The following is a 21,563-nucleotide window of genomic DNA, read 5'->3' on the forward strand; positions in this document are numbered from 1 at the left end:
ACTGGAAAATTAGATAATGATTCACGATTACTGGATTCATGTTTGGTGGTGCCACATTTTTAGATAACCGCTTTTGTTAGTTCACGGAAACCAAAAATTTCGTCTACAATGTCTAGTTGGTCGAAACATTGTTGGTTACGTGAATTTTTTACCGTTTTGAGACTTGGTTTGAATGGCTTATCGATGCGCAAACTTATGGTTGCACTTGAATGGATTTAATGTTCAGCACATTTTTTATCTCATTTCAAAATTTAATGTAAAATATTGCTCGGTTGTTTAGTTTGACGCAAGAATAGGTTTTGAGTAAGAAGATTAGCTTAGACAAGATCAAACTAAACTAGGTTGAAAACTAGGCGTGAATTTCACTAGTAGCTCTATCGTCTTAGTTATTTATGCTATTATATTGGTTCTCAGAGAAATTCTATAAAATTGACAAACTTTCAAGTTGTTATCATATCCTAATTTGGCAACAAATCAGATGATTGAAGTGCAACCCATAACGTGATTTTGAAGCTTACCAGCGTAGTAACCAAATTTTCTTCGAAAGTTTATTATTTATTGAGCCCTATATATTTTGTGTGGAGGAAAGCCAGCTAGACGGATATGAACATTGGAAGTTCGCTCAAATGCCAGAGGCGTTCGTGACTGTTGATACAAATTTTTGCTAGTGGCATAAGCGGACCAAAAATCTCATAAAGTGATTTTTGGTCGCTACATGCCACCGTGAGAAAAGTGTTGAATTTATTTTATATCGGAATCGTGCTCTGCAAATAAAACACTGCACTGCCCTAGATGCCGTTTGCAATATCATCGTCATCGGTTCAACATATCTAAACTAAACTTTTCCGGTTGTTCGCACACTAATGGGAAAGAATTGGCGGTCAGGCGAGAAAATATATAACCAAACGTGGTCGTAGACCACCCAAAGGTTAAAGGTAGCATAGCCCGGCACTTAAGAACGAGAACAGATGCAGGCTCTAATACAAACGGAGTTGAAAAAAAAAAAAAAACAAAATGAACCTTTCACTGGCGGGGGAAATGAAGGAAGAAATAAGCTTACGTGGTTTCACCCTTGAGAGAAACCTTTCTCAATACAATCGTGTTATTACATCGTACAAACGAATAGGTTTATTTAACAGTCAAGAAGGAAATGAGATATAACAAGGTGTTGCAAGTAATTGAAAACTTTATCATCCAGTACCTGAAAATGTTGCACTTCCTGGGCCGCAAGTCGTGTCCAATTTTCTTTGTATAATATATTTAGGTCTTCCGTAATGGACCACAGCCGATCTACAGTTCTGAAAAAGAAAGTAAGCAATTACGAAAATACATTAAACTACATCAGTGAAAACTTCTCGCTTTGTACGAACTGTGAACGTACGAGTCTGATAAAATAGAAAGCAAACTTCTTCCGAACTATAATTGCTCGAAATACAGTTCGTTCTATGTATTTAGTTGTATTTCTCGTCGATGTTCATTATCGGTTTAGGGCAACATTTCTGTGCAGCACAAAATTTGCTCACTGGGAAATCCTAATTAGAGCAAAAACTTCTGGTTGAAATGCTGGTTACGCTGCAGCACTGCCAGGTAGAACTTTATGTGCAATTAAAAATGAATGTGTTGAGCAAGTGTTAGACGGAGTTATGAAAGATAATTTTGCGTAGAACAGGAAAACTTAGTTTCAGTCGATTGATTGTGGACTTTCATGGTTTTGTGTGGGTGTGCTAAGTATCATGATTTATTTTTTCATTCTTATTTAATTATACGGCAATTATAAAGGGAATATGTATTTACAGTGTGAAGAGCCCTCATTAATTGGGTCGATTTTGGTTTTATTGAAATGCCATACTGAAGGAAAGAAATTAATTGCAGTTGATTTTCAACTTTCCAACCCGAATGGAAAGGCGTAAATACATGATAAAATGAAATTTGCAAGAAAAAATACTAGCAATTTATGCTACCAACTGAGGGATTTTATCAGGGGAACGATATTAATTCGTTTTATTGCTGAAAGACTGCGAAGCCGAAAAACACCCCCTGAAAAAATACTAGCTAGATATAGTTTTCTTTCTCTCGTCATCTAAGTTGCTCAATTCTCATGTAAATTTTCATTAATGTTCGCTATAATGTTATTTCTACTGAATTCTTAACATGTTTAGCAGAAAACTTGTTTGGCATAATTAAGTACTTACTTTAGTCTTATATCTGAGCTAACTACATCGTGTCTAGGATATGGTTTAGACGCTGCTACCGAACTTTCTATCATGTCGCCATCGTCTGCATCTCCTTCCAGCGTGACGAACAGTAGGGAACCAACTGCGGTATACGCCAGCACCAGAATCAATACACCTGTGGAGAATAAATACATTTTACAATGATACCAGGAGAAATGAAATAATTGATTGTGTGTTTTGCGGAAATTAGCGAATTTTTGTAGACATTGGAACATAATTTAAGATTTTGTTTTTCACGACTTCCGCAAAAAATGATAACTGAATTTTCTGCTCAAGATGCTAATATATTTTGAAAACTCAAACTGACGGATGTTTTGAGATACTGATAGCGAAATTTCTACGAAAACTGGAGTCGAATATGGATCAACACAGGGAACAAACAGCTGTCGTCAAACCTACGAAGCAACCCCACAATCGCTTCGTGAATGACGGCTGATGCGAATCATCCACGGAGATGGCAGGCCTGTCAGCTACCATACATTTGACGCGTTACCGGTCAGTTTACGATTTAATGCGGCCTGCACTGGTTAATGAAGGTTCATTCAAACGTAGTCTGATACTAAAACTCTTCATATTATACATCATTTACGTTAATGAAGTTAACAGTAGAATCGATGTTGGCGAGCTTGAGTATCATATACCTAAGATGTAGTTCTACATAATACTTAAAAAATATTTTACAAAAAAAAACAATACTTCATTACAGAAAAAAGTAAAAGAGTAGAAGGCTCTGTGCTTATAACAGAGGCCTGACGTAGAAGTGGTAGGACTACGAATGGTATGACGGGTTGTTTTGCTCTTTCCGTTATTCTGTTGGGTGCTGTACGAATTGGCCCCGCAGCAAGGGACTATATTTCCTTCTGTACGCCATGTCGCCATGTACAACTGTGTGAACCTATCGAAGAAATGTCAACTGCGTTCGCATTGTCAGATGCTGCAACTAAATGTGACGGAGCCTACTAAATAAGAACATTAGTTTTTCACTAACACTCAACGGTGTATCTACCAACAGTTTCGTTCAATGCCATGTCAGTCAATGTACACATGTTTAGAATCGTTTTGTTTATAGTGAAAACAGTTGTAGACCTACGTCAATATTTGGGCATTCGTTGTTTTGCTTTCGTCTCGATTAGACGCAAATTGTTTATCTCCGTGTGATTCGCAAAATAACAATACACGAGTTATCGTACGGGTGTTTTTTGAAGTAGAATACTTCTCTCAGTAAGTTCGGCTACATAGGGATGTGAAATGAAAATCTAAAACCGAAAAAAGTGAAAAATATGTCCAATTTCAAATACTAATAAATCGGTTAGTATTCGATGGATTTCCTTCGTTTTTGCAGCAATAGACTGGAAAATCTTCTAAGATTCTTCCCAAAATAAGATAATTGTAATTTTTTATTCAAACTATTGTACTATTTAAAATAGTCAAGCCTTGTCAAAACGAAAAATTCGACCTCTGATTGGTCGTTTTATGCTTGCTTCCCAAGCACGGTCGACAGGATCATATACCTTGCATTTGAAAACATGCTATTTGACCTATATAAGAGCCTGTTTCAGCTGGAGCGTCCTTCCTTAGCAGCAGCACTAGCCCTGTGGTTGGTCACCACGTCTCAGGAGCAGCGCGGTTTTTCTCAGCGTGTGTCGCCAGACAGCCATTATTCCTCCCGTGTTGGGGCAACATGAAGACTGCCATCGGGAAATCCAATGTTGGAAATCAAAATGCCTTTTTCAAGGCAAATGAACAAGTCATTGAAAGTTAATAATTTTTGTCAACGCAAGCAAGCATTCTGTGTTGCATCCTAGCAATTTAAATCTGTCGCACCCGTCGAATTTACTGACTGTAAAATAGCTTCCACAGTGCATGTTGTCCGTGTATCTTAATTCCCCCAATGTTAGGGCAGCTCCAAAGTTGTAATCAGTAACCGATTTTGTACCGCAAAATGCTTTTTTCAAGGCAAATAAACAAATAACACTGTGCTACAAATGAAAAAAAAAGGCAAGAACTTCTGAAGTGACCTAGTGTAGGTTGTAGGTCTTGTTGAGTGTAACATTCGCTCATACTAGAAATTTTCCAAACACCTTCAAAATCTGAAGTTATGGTCAAAATACGGTTTTTTGGACCTCAGCGAATATAAATTTTTTTAACTCAGTCATTTGTAAACCGATTTTCAATATTAAAGCAGTTTTAGAAAGAGGACAAATAGAGCTTTCAAAATATATACAGGTTTTTTTCTAATTTCAATAAAACATGTTAAGTTATTTGAGTTTATATCCAATTTTATAGACTTTTTCACGCAATTTTTCAATTTATTTTGAATTTGCCGTCTATTTTTGTAAGAAACATACCACAAATACACTATAATTTCGAAAATATATATTCAATTCCGTATCAAATAAAAGCAGTTTTGTGGAAATCGGTTGATATTTGGCTAACATGTATGTTTTATAAAGAAAACCAAAATTTTTGGCTTCTATCGCACATTTATTTCACGGTGCTACAAATGATGAAAAAAATGCAAAAACTTTCGATGTGACTTAGTGTGGGTTGTAGCTTTAGTCAAAAGTTACTTGCGCATTTACTTGAAGTTTTTCAAATACCCCAAAAATTATTAGTTATGGTCAGAACCCTGTTTTTTACCTTAGCTCACATTTTTATGTTTAATACGGTTATTTTTCAACCGATTTTTTATATTTAGGCTGTTTTGGAAAGGCGAAAAATAGAACTCTTGGAACATATAAATATGTCTAAAGAGTGTACCTATATGTGATGAATAGTTTTAAATAAAATAAGATGATTTATATTCAACAAAATAAGATAGTTTTTTTTTCAAATTTTTCCTATATGTGATGAATAGTTTTAAAATAAATAAAATACCGCACCGCAATCAAATTCTGTTGTAGTTGTTCTTATTTTTACTTTTACTTTATTTAGTAAACTCTCCACTGTAGGGGCAGCGCAAAGGCTGCGATCAGCATGACCAACTTTGAATAACAAACTGCCCTGTTAGACCGCATTCACAAAGACAGTTAGTTCGACTATGCAGAGCTGATATGAAGTCGATTCAATCAATCGGCAGTAACAGAATTTCGTCGTCTCCCAGTTGCCAAGTTGCAACAGTTGCAACAGCGAGCAAACGAAATCGCTTGATGTTACAAACCGCAATAAGATACGGGTTAAAACCGTTGCGTGTGTGAGAGCACCATCGGTGTTTATTCGCTGGATACAAAAATCAAATGCGAATTGTGGAATAATTCGTCTAAAGAACATAAGGAAATGGTAAACCTGAACTGAAAGGCGTGGCCTATTACGTAGCACCCTTCGGCTATAAAAGAGTGTTTCTGGGAAAACTAGCTACATTCATTAGTCGGAAGGTGAACTGGATGGACCGTCCACAACGTTGACAGCAGTAACAGCAGATATCGGCACTCAGCAGTAACAGACCATAGCAGCGGGTCGCGCCTATGGCTGCCTTCAAATTAAACAAATCACTTGCCCTGTGGTTGGTCACCACGTCTCAGGCCTCTGCTAGGCTGAACGCCAACGCGAGTGATCGGGCGAGATTTTTGCGGTACATCAGCCGGCACTTCCTCTAATGGAAAAGTAGGATCATTTTGCTTAGAAGAATATTACTGCCGGTAATATTACAGAGATGCGATCATATCCGATATGGAATTGAACAATTGTTCTTTTGAGGACAAATAAAACACTTAATTTGAAGAGTTAATAGCTTTGGGTACCAGTAGCAGTATGGTAACAACCTCAGCGGTAGGTGCAGCCGGTTCTTCCCTAAGGCCGATGTAATAAGGAAGTAAATGGAAGCGGCACGGCGAAACAGTTCGGGTGTTCTTAGACGCGCGTCATTTTTCGTACGATAGCGGCGGTATTAGCGGTAGATGCATTTGCCAACACTTACTCCAGTAAAGCCGTGTCTAATTTTCAATGCGAAAACACCTTTCTATTGTGTTGGCCGTGCGCATTAGGCCTCTGCCAGGCTAAACGCGATAACCGGCGCGAACCGATACGCCGGCCGTAGGTTAATTTACAGCCGTAAGTAGAGCTGTGTAAAAGTATTCTACTTCAACCTTGCGGTCGTGGCTTTGCACACAACCCTCCTGTGATTTTTTTCGATTATTTCTTGTGCTGTGCGATAACAATAGTCTGCAATATATCGGCAGAAACATCTTCTGCACACTGGTAGGGGCAGGCTACCCCGCCAGTGATCTGATACGCAGCTGATATATCAGCAAGAACAATTCTCCCGCACCGCTGTTACCCCGCTAGCAGCACGGACCACCATACGATCGAGCGAGTGGAAGTCAACTACAAGTGGCATCTACAAGGTCGCGTGTAAGATACGGCCACTGTGTCACAACACGAAGCTGGATCGTCATTGTTTGTTCTGCGGAGACACTCGATTGATCCTACTATCAGCCGTGAGGTCGTGACTTAGACGTTCGGTGAAGTATTCACTTTAGATTTTATCATTATTATTAATATATTACTATCAATATTATTATCATTAATATTATTATTATTGTTATTATTATTATAATAATAATAATAATTATAATTATTAATATTATTACTATTGTTATTAGTATTAGTATTACTGTCTTTTATTTTATTTTTATCCATTGTAGTTTGAAAAATTGTTTTTAAAATTGAATATCAACTACTTGTTCCCCCCCCCACATTTGAATATTTTTCGTTTGTGTGCGGTAGAGCGTAACGCTCCCGCAAAATGGACGACATGCAGGTGCAACTTTTCCTGGATGTGGAAACAAATGGGGAAGAAATTGAAATTTCCCCCAGCAGTTCTCCCTTACCATCCCCTGTACCACCCCCGCTACCTAGCCCCGTACCAAGGGTACCGGAAATACGGGTAAAAGCTTACCCAGATGCCGCTAGCGGTCCCTACGTTGTTTACTTCCGGCCCATTAAAAAAACCATTGAATATAATTCAAATAGGCAAAGACCTGGCAAAACAGTTTTCGGCCGTAACCGAGATTACGAAGGTGAGGCCGAACAAACTGCGAGTTGTCGTGAGTAGCTTGAAGCAAGCAAACGAAATTGCTAGCTACGAGCTCTTTACAAGGGAGTACCGCGTGTACATCCCTGCCAAGGACGTGGAGATCGACGGTGTGGTTACCGAAGGAAGCCTCACGGTCGATGACATTTTGCGTCACGGGGTTGGCTGCTTCAAGAACCCCCTGATTCAAGATGTAAAGATACTGGATGTCAAGCAATTGCATTCAGTATCCATCGAAGAAGGGAAGAAGAAATTCCTCTCTTCGGACTCCTTCCGTGTAACATTCGCCGGATCCGCACTGCCGAACTACATCTCTTTGGACAGGGTTCGTCTGCCTGTACGCCTGTTCGTACCGCGGGTCATGCATTGCCAAAACTGCAAGCAGTTAGGTCATACAGCCACCTACTGCTGCAACAAGGCACGCTGCAGCAAGTACGGAGGCAATCATGTTGAGACCGCTTGCAGTGAGGATAATGAAAAGTGTCTTTACTGCGAGGGAACTCGGCATGACCTTTCGGCGTGTCCCGCGTACAAACAGCGCGAGGAAAAAATTAAGCGTTCCCTTAAGGAACGATCAAAGCGCTCTTTTGCAGAAATGCTTAAGAGGGCTGAGCCACCCTCGACAGGAAACATCTTTTCCTTTTTGCCAACCGATGAGGGTACATCTGACGATCCCGTCGAAGGGTGTTCTTATGCCTTGCCAGAGGGATCTAGGAAGAGGAGAATGATCAACTCTCCTAATCTTTCTCGCAACGGTCGTAAGATAACCCCTAGCGGAATGACTAATAAGACAACACAAAAAGGAAGCGGTGAAGAAAAACCGAAGCAAGTACCCCCCGGTTTTAATTTCAAATCAAACCAGGAGTACCCACCGCTTCCTGGGGCATCAAAAACCCCTCGTGCACCCATTTCTCGATCAGAAGACATAAAAGAAACAGGGTTCATAAAATTCTCTGATATTGTGGACTGGATATTTAAAACTTTCAACATGCCAGATCCCCTTCAAAACATTCTTCTTGCCCTTCTCCCTACAGTGAAAACCTTTTTGAAGCAACTCACAGCAACTTGGCCCCTCATTTCAGCTATCGTATCTTTCGATGACTAATACGTCGAAAGAGGTTAGGAATTTTGTCACTGTGTTACAGTGGAACTGCAGAAGTATCATCCCCAAATTCGATTTATTTTCACATTTGATAAACACATACAATTGTGATGCGTTCGCGCTCTGTGAAACTTTTCTCAATTCAAATGACCAACTTAATTTCCACGATTTCAACATCATTCGTCGAGATCGAGACTCACACGGTGGAGGGGTACTTTTAGGGATCAAAAAGTGCTATTCTTTTTTCAGAATCGACCTCCCCTCGATCTCGAATATTGAAGTTGTTGCCATTCAAACGAATATGAATGGAAAAGACCTTTGCCTTGTTTCGTTATATTCGTTAGATTGAACAGAAGCAACTTCTTGATATAGCAGAATTGCTTCCCGCACCTTTTTTGATTTTGGGAGATTTTAACTCTCACTGTTCGCTATGGGGGTCGCTGTACGACGACAACCGATCTTCTTTAATCTGTAACTTGATCGACGACTTCAATATGACACTTTTGAATACTGGGGAAGCGACACGTGTACCTAATCCTCCAGCACGTGAAAGCGTGCTTGACCTATCCCTCTGCTCGACATCAGTTAGGCGTTAGATTGCCAGTGAAAAGTAATCAACGATCCCCACGGTAGTGATCATCTTCCAATCGTTATATCAATTGCTAATGGTTCAACTCCCCCGAACCCAATCAATATCTCCTACGACCTTACACGTAATATTGATTGGAAGCGTTATGAGTCTATTATAGCGGAATCTATCGAGACTCACGAGAAACTTCCTCCGGAGGAAGAATACGCGTTCTTAGCTGGCTTGATAATCGACGCCGCGCCTCAAGCTCAGACGAAACCGATACCCGGGGTAACGATTAGACAGCGCCCTCCCAACAAATGGTGGGACAAAGAGTGCTCTGAGCTGTACGCGCGAAGGTCCGCGGCGTATAAGGACTACCGGGAGTACGGCACTGTTAACCTACTTCGAAAGTACGAGGCACTGGGCAGGCAGATGAAGAGCTTAGTAAAGGCGAAAAAACGCGGGTACTGGCGGCGGTTCGTAAACGCGTTGTCGAGGGAAACAGCGATGAGCACTCTTTGGGATACCGCCAGGCGCATGCGGAACCGTGACGTTTCGAATGAGAGTGAGGAGTATTCAGATCGCTGGATACTCGATTTTGCCAAAAAGGTCTGTCCGGACTCTGTACCGGAACAGAAAACCTTTAGCGACGCGTTTTTAGTGACTACGGAAGAGCCCCCATTTTCGATGTTGGAATTTTCAATGGCTCTCCTGTCGTGCAACAATAACGCTCCAGGGTTAGATAGAATAAAATTCAACCTGTTGAAGAATCTACCCGACTCTGCAAAAAGACGCTTGTTGAGTTTGTTCACCAAGTTTCTTGAGCTAAATATTGTTCCGCATGACTGGAGGGAGGTAAAAGTCATTGCTATTCGGAAACCCGGGAAACCTGCCTCTGATCACAATTCATATAGGCCGATTGCGATGCTCTCTTGCCTCCGGAAATTAATGGAGAAAATGATCCTCTTACGGTTAGACAAATGGGTCGAAACAAACGGTTTTCTTTCAGATACTCAATTTGGCTTTCGCCGGGGCAAAGGGACGAACGATTGCCTAGCGTTGCTTTCTACTGAAATTCAACTCGCATTTGCTCGAAAAGAGCAAATGGCTTCTGCGTTCTTGGATATTAAGGGGGCTTTCGACTCTGTCTCTGTAGAAGTTTTAAGCGCGAAACTTCATTCGCAGGGACTTTCACCAAATTTGAATAACTTTTTGCTCAACTTGTTGTCAGAAAAGCATATGTATTTCTCACATGGCGATTCGACAACTTCCCGAATTAGTTACATGGGCCTTCCCCAGGGCTCATGTTTAAGCCCTCTCTGATATAATTTTTACGTCAATGACATCGATAAATGTCTTGCAAATTCATGCACGCTACGGCAACTTGCAGACGATAGCGTTGTATCCATTACTAGAAGCGAGGCTAACGATCTGCAAGGACCATTGCAAGATACCTTAGACAATTTGTCTGAATGGGCTCTTAAGCTGGGTATCGAATTCTCTCCGGAGAGAACTGAGTTGGTCGTTTTTTCTAGGAAGCATAACCCAGCTCAGCTGCAGCTCCTACTAACGGGTAAAACAATCACTCAGGTTTTAGTCGCTAAATATCTCGGGGTCTGGTTCGACTCTAAATGCACCTGGGCTTGCCATATTAGGTATCTGACACGAAAATGCCAACAGAGGATTAATTTTCTTCGTACGATTACCGGAACCTGGTGGAGAGCCCACCCAGGAGACCTTCTAAGGCTTTACCAAACAACGATATTGTCTGTAATTGAGTACGGGTGTTTCTGCTTCCGCTCCGCAGCAAACACACATTTGATCAAACTGGAACGAATACAATATCGTTGTTTGCGTATTGCCTTAGGTTGCATGCAGTCGACCCCTACGATGAGTCTTGAAGTGCTAGCGGGTATTTTTCCGTTGAAACATCGTTTTTGGAATCTCTCTTACCGGTTGCTAATTCGATGCACAGATACCTTTCATGAGGTTGTATTTGCTACAGACTGGTTGTAACCGTGTTATAATTTTCGGTATACAGAGGGTCACTTCACGAAGAAGTGATAGGAGTAGCGAGGCGTTAACGTAGGCTCAACTCTCGTAGCTTTCGTAACATTGTGTAGTCAGCTGAGATAAATCAATGAGAGATACGTTTTGGTAGTTGCATAATGACTTCATAAACAGATGTTCGAATATTTGAATCTGTCTTGATTGAGTCATAGGTCCGGTATCCTCGCGTGCGCTTTATTTTTGCGGTGTTACATCATCAACCGGAATAAGTTCGGATCGCGTTATGATTTCCGTAAAAGATATAATGAACTCGTACGCGCAATATTTGTTATTATGAACCCGGTACTAGAACTCAGCGCATCGTTTACCAAAACGAAACCTGCTGCAAATCTTACCCTTTTCTCCAACATCCCAGTGATTTCTCGTGGAAGTGCAGAGGTGTTCTCGGCTTCCAATAAAGCGAGTATCACGTCAACATATTCCTATACACACTCCTTCTTTGACCTGCATTCGGATGCGGCCGGCGCTGGTATTGCCTAATATAAAGATTAAGGTCACCAGTTGTTACACATTGAGGATGACTGTTAATCCCAAGCATCATCCTTTGGTTCTCTGTGTAATTACAGCTGATCTGGCAATAACGGAGTAGCAACCGCGGGCGGTCAATCATGCTCATGCTCATGCTCTCTCTTACCGGTTGCTAATTCGATGCACAGTTATGAACCCATTAGTAATTGAAAATTTCGAGAGGTTGGTCGACCTTCAATCTCAATCCAGATTTATGACTTTATATTTTGACTATATGGCTCAAGATATTAATCATTCTTCATACGATTCCTCCAATGTCGCACTTTTAGATACTTCTATTAATGCTATATTCTTCGACACCACCATGAAACAAGACATTTCTGGTATCCCGGATCAATTGCGACCCCAAGAGATCCCTAAATTTTTTTCCAATAAGTTTAAACATGTTAGTTATGATAAAAGGTTTTACACTGACGGATCTAATCTAGATGAGTCCACTGGCTTCGGTGTTTTCCACGAAAATTTTACCGCCTCCTACAAACTCGATGCTCCTGCTTCCGTGTACGTCGCAGAACTTGCTGCAATTCAGTACTCTCTTGGAATCATCGAAACCCTGCCCATAGACCACTACTTCATCTTCACAGACAGTCTCAGTGCCATTGAGACTCTGCGATCGATGAAGACTGTGAAGCACATCCCGTATTTCCTGGGAAAATACGGCGGTTTTTAAGTGCTTTAACAGATAAAAATTACCGGGTTACCTTAGCGTGGGTCCCTTCTCATTGTTCCATTCCGGGCAATGAAAAGGCTGACGCTTTAGCTAAGGTGGGTGCGATTGATGGCGATATTTATGTAAGACCAATTGCTTATGATGAATTTTATAGCATTTTGCGTCAGAGAACACTCAACAGTTGGCAATTATCATGGAACTCAGATGAACTGGGACGGTGGCTACATTCCATTTTTCCTAAGGTATCGACGAAAGCATGGTTCAAGGGGTTAGATGTAGGTCGGGACTTCATTCGCGTGATGTCCAGACTTATGTCCAATCACTATACGTTAAACACGCATCTCTTTCGTATAGGGCTTGTAGACAGTAATCACTGCGTTTGTGGCGATGGCTACCATGACATCGAGCATGTTGTTTGGTCGTGTACCGAATACTGTGGTGTTAGGTCTGAGCTTATAGATTCCCTTCGGGCCCGAGGAAAACAACCGAACGTACCCGTTAGAGACATTCTGGGAAGCGGTGATCTCCAGTACATGACACAGCTATACGGGTTTATAAAAAATGCTGGCATTAAAATTTGATTTCTTTTATCTATTTGCTAGAATACAATTTCTGTCACAAACTGAAAGAGAATGATACACCCGGCTGGAGACACTAAAACGAAGACTCGGCATCTCTATGTTTACGCAGACACCTCAGACCAAAACTGCTCAAACAGAACATCACTGGTTAGCCACGTACAAATGAATACATTCTGTAATATAAAATAGTTAAAAACAAAATTGTAACAACCCTCCTCTCACCTTAAATCCCCACTAGCTCGTAGTCGGCCGCGAGAATAAAAAAAGGCCTCCCTCTTTTCCCTGCTAATTTAGAATTAAAAAAAATGTACTTGGCTCAGTTAAACATAAATTGTATCGTGCCGTGTCAAATAAACTATTTAAAACTAAAACTACGTCAATATTTGCTCTTGGCTTACTTACTAAAGTTTTGCCTTTCAAGATTGAGGATTTAGAAGGAAAACAACTGTTTTTGGAAGATCGGGTTAGCAAATTCAATGAAAATTATGGATAGCCTAACAATGGAAGGAAGGGGATTTCGGATTGTGGATCCACACATATTCGTGGCTAGGATTTAAAGTAGGGATATGCAAGCTTTTTAAAACTCTAGTTTCGTGAAGATGTCTATTCAAATGAAAAGAGTTTCCCACGTTATTAAAGTTTCTTCATAGGTAATCGCACAAAATATATGAGGGTCAAAAACGATTGAGATGTGCGAGTGAAGGAAAATTATAAAATATTCGAAATTGTTGCAGATTTACCGAAATCCGGGGGGAGAAAATAAACTGTATTTTGTAACAAAAAGGTAGAAGCAGTTTGTATTTTACAGGAAGATGAATTACTTTCTGCTCGTGACATTGCTAAAAAATTGGATGTAAGTATTGGAACTATGTGAAACATCAAATAGAGCAACAACACAAAGAGCCAACAATTCACAATGGGTATAATCAACGGTGCCTCCTACTTGTACAGCCAAAATGACACTCTTCTGTTGTTTTCACCATCTGCCATCATGTGTCTGTTCCCTATGGAACATGTCGAAATTCCCGAAACTGCCCTGAACTGTGACCCATCGAAAGATATTAAGCAATAATCCAACGAGGGAACCATTTCGTAAAATTGAGTTTAAAGTTTCAAGATTAATTCATGCCAGGCTGACTTCAAACCGCTGAAGCTTTCTCCTTATTGCTTGAATCTCTATGCATTTTTGGAAAATGTTCTTAAAGAGTTTTACTTTCAGAACAAGCAAAAGTTTCTTGAAATTTATAAAGAAGGTATATAACACTTTAAAAATGTGATTTGTTGCTCAGTAAGTTGTGTCGAATTCTGTGTCGTGGAAATTAATAAATGAAGTTGTAGCAAGTTTCTGGAAACCTGAAATCAAATGTTGTTCATTGTAAAAAAATCAGTGTCTATTGTTTTTGGAAGAATGAAATAACCTTGCCAAAGACATCTCACCAGTCAAACAAAACTTTCTGGCTCTAAACATATTCTTGATCTCCAATACCATTCTTACAAAAACCCTTCGCGAGAATTAATCGTGATTTTTTTTTCTCAAAACACCAATAGCACAAAAGCTATAGGAATTGCGCACTAAAGACGCAAGGAGGAATTTTATAACTGGACTAGATGATTGAGTGCTTTTAAAATGTTAATAGCTCATTGACTTACCAATTGCAGAAAAACATTGTGATCTCGGGGCACGGCGGCATCCACACAACGTCACCGGTTCATTTTTTTCGGCCTTCGACGAAGAAGTTGAGAAGCACAGTGAGGGACTTTGTGGTCTAGATGAGGTGCTACTACCGATGAAGTTAGGAACTTGGAGAGGTGGCTTCGTGTTCATATTTGTTCTGTGCTTGAATTAATTTTTGTTTGTCCGCTTCTTCTGCTTATTCCACAGCTTCCAACGTTTGATGCTACTGTCCTTCACCTACGTGACACACGGTTTTCGTAGCCACGCCTCGGAAGGATATTGGTGAAATGGATGTGGAAAATGTCTTATCAAAGCAACATGTCTAATTCGATTAAATCAGTTGCGTAACTCAATTTCCACTAACTATTTTATATTCACAACCTCCCGTTTGCTGGTACCTTCGCAGTTGCTGGTGGTACTTGCGTTGCAGTTTGTAATGCTTCATGCTGCCACCGTGGTGCAGCAGCTAATTCCAATCTGCCTCTGTTTGTTGATGAGTGTGTCTTCACCGATGTCCTCTAGTTGGATGTAAATCTATACTGAATATTCATACTCGATCTAGCGTCGGAACGGTCCATCAGGACTTTTATCAGCGACCGGTGTTGGAAATGACAAAGTTTGATCTGCGAAATAAAGAACGAGAGGGGGAAGGTGAGAGGATTTCCGCCAGGAGAACTGCGACTGTGAGTATCAATTTTCTCGATAATTGGATCTTTGTTCCAGGAACTAATCTCGAAAATTGGCTACATGATGGTAAGGAAAGTTTCAACTTGGCCAATCGAATTATTCACCGACTGATGGCATATTCATTCGACAGTTTACAAATGTTGCGATACTGACAGTTACGGGGAATTATTTTGCATCGCCATTTTACTAGAACTCTAACATCGTTATCATCGATTGACATGTCATTCATATAAGCGAAGCGAAAATAGAAAAATGCACTTGGAATGGGTCAAGCGGTGAATGAATGTTTCAGATTAGTTTTTTTTACATATTATGTATAAGACACTCAAATGCCTGTAACTGTAATTACTTTGAGATTCATGCATCTGGATATGTATTGAAAGTTCATTGAATATATCTATTAAATTAAAATAATAACCATAATTTTGCCGCATTTTTGCTTATATTCATCGGGTATGGTAAATATTACATCAAAATCTGAGTGGTTGATTTAGAGCCATTCCACAAAATATGGTTGGCCGATTTTAATCAACCATTTTTAATTTGGTTAAAACTTTGCATAGATGGTTGCATGGGAAAAAGATGCCATTTTGTGTTTATGGTTAGTTTTTGTTTTTGAGAAGCTATATGCTAAATGTAGAAAAAGTATTGATGACTACAAATATTTTTAGAGCCAAAAATTGATGGAATTGCTCTTTAGGATCAAAGAACAAATGTGACCTACACATTTGTCACTTTTGGGGTGCAATTTAATGTTACTCAATAACAAAAGAATAGTAGAGTGAACAATGAGGAAAATTTTTTTCCACCGTTTTGCCTTTCTTAGATATACTGTCTATACGAATAAGATTTGGCGAACTATTATTATTTTATAACAAAACATATTTACACGAAGAAGAAAAACGATTGAGTGAAAAAATTCAAAACAAACACCAAGTTTTACATTAGAACATGAGTTGATATATTGGTGACCAGGCTTGTTATTCTCCTCAATATGTGAAAAGAGCGGAGTGAATATTTACTGCTCATTACTTGCCCACCACAGCTGAGCGAGACAAGAGTGGTGAATCATTCTAGCATGAAAAAACAGAAGTACATCGCGGTTCGCACTGCTGAAATAAATTCGATAGCATTCAAAGAGCACACATACGTGAAAGGCGGATGGAATAATGTTTTTCTTTCAGTTTCGAGATGCAAAGCAAACAATGCAATTTGCTTACCTACCTAGGTGCTCCTCTCATTTATTTATTTATTTATATTTATATATGCTTAAGAGACATATGATAATGGTTGGTAAAAACGTGTCATTTGAGACCCTATTGTGACTAGCTGAGGTCCCGCAGCCTGCAAACCCGTACAAAACTAGCACTTCATAAAACACTGAATTTCCCGGAGGCCCTCTATGGCTATGAAGCATGGACACTGAAAGAGGCTGATCGGCGAGCTCTTGGTGTCTTTGAATGCAGAGTCCTGCGTTCAATCCTTGGTGGCAAACTGGAAAATGGTGTTTTGCGTGGACGCATGAAAATCGGCGGATAAAGACAAGCAAATAAAACACGGTAGGCTACGGTAGGTTGGGTATGTTGTTAGAATGCCGGAGGAATGTTCAGCGATAATTATATTTAGCAGGAATCCCGATAGAGGCCGTGGTAAACCCTGCATACGTTGAATGTGTGGTGTCGACGAGGATGCCCGCCTAATAGGTGTTAGAGGTGACTGGAGAATAGCAGACCAAACCGAGTGACATTGCAAAGTATTCTGGATTCCCTTCTTATGCCGCAAAAGTAAAGTAAGTAATTAGACCTCATATTGAGGCAATTCAACTTATTGAGAAAAGCTAAATTGTTCCCCAAGTTTTTTTCAGTTCGGCTGGTAATTTGTGGCTAATCAAACCATTTTCACGGATCTTTATAGATAAATTAAACATCATTCGAACAATTTTTCGTATAAGTAAGTTTGGCCTGTATGTGCAAGGTAACCAATTAATCAATTTACAAAGCTTGAACAGTTACATTTTGTAGAGAAGCCACTTTTATTAAACCCACCTTTTTGGCAGATGTTTTGTTTAAAGGTTATGGGCAAAGTTCTAGAACGATGTACTATTTTGATTTATTGTTTACACGGGGATGCCTCAACCTACCGAAACTTGGAAAACTTATAATAGGGTGCGCCTCCTCTAGTTAATATTCGGATTAATATTTCTCATCCAGCCTTTTTTCTTTTGTGGTTTGGCATTGTGTGATACAGATATTTGCTTTAAAAACTCCACTTGTATTAAATATAGCTTTCCCAATTAGGTTCTAGAATAACTACCATTTGCTTGTTGAGTGCGAAGAGGGTGGATGTCAGTGATTTATCTCCGTTCTATTGGATAGAAAGTTTGTCTAAGGAGCTGCGAGAGGTTGGAGATGTGTATGCCTACAAACCCATCAATCAAACTGATTGATGATGCGGGAAGTTTGCGGTTATTTAATTGTGTATCGAATAATTTCATTCGTTACACCTTGTATTCGACAAAAATTTTTGGCTATATTGCCCTGGAGTATTTGGAGAAAATAAGATAGACGCTGTCTGCTATAACAAAATATCTTAACTAGACAAAGTTTAGTATAAATAAAATATTATTTGAGCCTAATACATCGCTCGTCAATTTGTTTCACTAAACCGATTTTTCTGAACCTTTTCACTGACTCTGCACGGTTCCGCCTTTCTCGCACAGAAGGGTGTACTTTTGTAAGATTGAAATTGTTTCCGAGAAACACCATATACTATGACATAAACAACAAAAACTTTTTGAGTGACAGAATATCAAATGCAATGCAGCCTGTTGCTGTTACATACCCATACAATGTGTGTTCTACCCTGGAGCATTATATGCCAGTTCTGTGACCAAGAAGATCTATGGCTGACCGCTGACTGCCACTAACAATTCACGGGTGGTTAGAGGCCGGCCCGGAATGACGTCCCTCGTGCAGTGGCCTTTTCCGAGTGATTCATAATCTGTTGCAAGAGACGTATGTGCTACCCAAGAAAAATTACAAAGCAATTTCTCACTCGTTATCGCAATGGAAACAGCCAAAAATAGTGTGCACAGAATAGAGCCTGTGAATGTTTTCGTTTAAGTTTTATCTGCATCCAAAAAGTGCACAGCGTTGTTTTGCACAGCGGTACATACTGCTCTAATCTACGGTGAAACTACGTGAATGCAGAATAGTGCGAATAAAGGTCAACTAAGTTCGTTATACATTCAAAATTTTTACCACTGTGCGAGGTAACAAAAACTTCGAGATGAATATCCATTGAGAAAACGCAGCATCAACAACGTAAAACATACTCAGGCATAGCGGCACTCTGCTGAAAGTATGCACAGCAGTATTTTCATGTAAAATTTAGACAGGTAATTTATTTTCAAATTTCCAGTCAGTAGAACTTGTTTTTCTCGCTTCACTGAGAAGCCGCACAGTGCCCCACTTCGCGAAAGGACGATGGACCTTGAGAATGTGTGTTGTTTTGCAGAAGGCGCATTCGCCTCATTCATTGAGAAAGGAAATGATAAATGCTGTTTCACGGCGGATTGTTTGTCTCCCACAGAGATTTCGGCACCAAGCCGGCTAAGGCGGGCTGCTCATTTCTCTGCAGGATAGCGGGGATAATTGTGAATGAACTATTTCAAGTGCTTCGCTCGCCTCGTAGACTCGAAATGGTCGTGGCAATTATTTTCCTCGGATGAGAGAGTTGTTTTGTACTTGCATGGGAAGGAGGATCATACAGGGCCATATAGTAGCATTACTTCAAAAATTTCAATGAAATATTCAGAGACCCCAAGTCGAGGCCACAGTATGATGAGAGTGAAGTAGATGTATGCATTTCGTTTAACTGTGCGCTTCTCGTTATTCAAACTGTAGATGTCTGTTAAGGTGTAAACACTTGCTTGTACCGGGCGCAGTGAATGCGACATCAGAAAGTTAAATTAAAATCGCACCACACGTGTAGGTGCCGTTGTTCGAAAACCTTCCAAAGAATTGTTGGTGTACACAAGCATTGCCTACGTAATATATGTATACAAAATAATTATGGTTAACAAGAACAGTAGATACAATGGAATATGCAAATTTTTAGCTATTTTAATTTAGGATGGCGTTTCGCAGCTAGGAGCTCGTAAAGCCCGGGAATAAGCGAAATTCAAAAATTTCATGCAAAATTGAATAAATGGTTTTTGCCTTTCTCCTAGAAAGGCATTGCAATCACTGGAAAAACCGAAGGTATAAAAGTGGTCCCAATGGCCGAATGTCATATACCACTCGACTTCTTTCGACGAACTGAGCATTTTCTGTATGTAGGTGTGTAAGTGTGTATGTGTGTGTGTGTGTGTGTGTGTGTGTGTGTGTGTGTGTGTGTGTGTGTGTGTGTGTGTGTGTGTGTGTGTGTGTGTGTGTGTGTGTGTATGTGCAACTTTTTTTTTCTCACTCACTTTTCTCAGAGATGGCTGGACCGATTTTTATAAAATTAATTGCAAATGAAAGGTCTAGTTGCGCCATAGGATGCTATTGAATTTCATTGCAATCGGATTGTAACTGTGTTCGTTGTTCATAAAAATGTGAAAACACATAATGAAAGTAAACATTATGACTTTCTCCTAAAGATCATTGGCTAATTAAAAGGTAGAAAAATGATTGAAATGGCCGGATGTCATATGCTACTCAACTCAGTTCGACGAATCGAGCATTTTCTGCATATATGCATGTATAGGTGTATATGTGTGTGTGGGTGTGTACGTGTGTATGTGCACCTTTCTTTCGCACTCACTTTTCTCAGAGATGGTCTGACCGATTTTTTCTATCTTGGTGTCAAATGAAGGGTCTATTTGCCGCTTAGGTTGCTATTGAATTTCATTGTAATAAAACTTTTAGTTTTGGCGCTGCGTCAGAATGTGAAAAACGCTCTTATATCTCAGAAGCTATGGATATAGTTGAATTCAAATAAATGGGCCTTCATGCCCTTAAACAATGAATTTCATAATGTTTAAACATGTGGTTTGACAGTTATAGAAAGAAACGAAACCCGTAGACTGTTTAAAACTATGGTTACGATCAAAATATGTGGCCTCAACATCATTTATATTCAATATTGTACTATTTCAATGTTTGCGGCCTTGCTCGGGATTGAAGTTGAAATTTAAAGTCATTTCTATCATTTCACTTTTTGCCTTTCTCCTAGAAAGGTATAGCAATCACTGCAAAAACTAAAGGTATAAAAGTGCTCAAAAGGGCCGAATGCCGTATACCACTCGACTCAGTTCGACGAGCTGAGCATTTTCTGCATGTGTGTGTGTAACGCTCTCCCAATCTCACTCGATTTTCTCAGAGATGGCTGAATCGATTTCAATGAAATCAATTGCAAATGAAAGGTCTAGTTGCCCTATAAGACCTTATTGAATTTTATTGTTATCTGATTTCTAGTTTAGAGGTTATGTATCAAAATGTAAAAATCACGAAACATCAATATCTCAGAAACTACACAACCGATTTGAACAAAATTGGTTTCAAATGAACGAGTTACCTAAAAACCCTCAACTTTTGAATTTTATGAAGATTGAACATATGGTTCAGAAGTTACAGAAAGAAACGTGTTCTGGAGACTGTTTAATCTCACTCATGTTTCTCAGAGATGGCTGGACCGATTTTCATAAAATCAGTGTCATATGGAAAGTCTTGTTGCCCCATAAGACCCTAATGATTGTTTTTGCGAACGGATTATTACTTTTCCTGTTATGTTTAAAAATGTGAAATCCAGCTATGAAAAGAAACATATTTTGATGACTACTTGGGCTCACTCACTTTTCTCAGAGATGGTTCCACAGAATTAGTATCAAATGAAAATTCTAGCTGCCTCATAACACCCTATTGAATTTTGCTGTAATCGGAATGTTACTTCGTCTGTAATGTATCGAAATGTGAAAATCACTAAACTTCATTATCTTAGAAACTACACAACAGATTTGAACAATATTGATATCGAATGAACGGGATAGTTAAGGGTTAACTGATGAATTATGATTGAACACGTGGTTTCCAAGTTTGGCTCCCCCATACGTTCCCTTTTCATTTGATTGTAATCAAACTTAAGCAACGACTTATTTGAACATAACTAGTGTCATACAAACGAGTCATCTCTCAAACTTACAAATAACAAACTTCATAAAAATTTGATATACTGTTCAAAAGTTTTGTAAAGAAAAGAAATTCAAAGACTATTTAACACTATAGCTGCTTTGATCAATATATATGGCCTCAACATGATTTAAATGTGGTATCGTACTATTTAAACGTTCCCGGTATCGCTCATGATTAAATTGTTCAAAATTAAGAGTCATTTCTTATATTTCGCTATTTCTGAAGCACTAACATTACGTC

At 39.5% G+C, this 21,563-nt stretch overlaps 1 protein-coding gene across 1 annotated transcript in view; it reads right to left on the minus strand.

Moving 5' to 3' along the window:
• The window catches only part of LOC129720681 (potassium channel subfamily K member 10-like), a 214,004-nt gene that overhangs the window by 31,026 nt on the left and 161,415 nt on the right, over positions 1–21,563 (minus strand). Inside the window, exons 5-7 of the mRNA XM_055672240.1 lie at positions 14,439–15,086; positions 2,193–2,349; positions 1,202–1,298 (exon numbers count right to left, since the gene is read on the minus strand). Coding sequence (XP_055528215.1) covers positions 1,202–1,298; positions 2,193–2,349; positions 14,439–14,613 — 429 coding nt within the window. The 5' untranslated portion in view covers positions 14,614–15,086. The remainder of the gene's footprint in view (positions 1–1,201; positions 1,299–2,192; positions 2,350–14,438; positions 15,087–21,563) is intronic.

Source organism: Wyeomyia smithii, chromosome 2 (genome assembly GCF_029784165.1).
Source record: "Wyeomyia smithii strain HCP4-BCI-WySm-NY-G18 chromosome 2, ASM2978416v1, whole genome shotgun sequence".
Classification (NCBI taxonomy): domain Eukaryota; kingdom Metazoa; phylum Arthropoda; class Insecta; order Diptera; family Culicidae; genus Wyeomyia; species Wyeomyia smithii.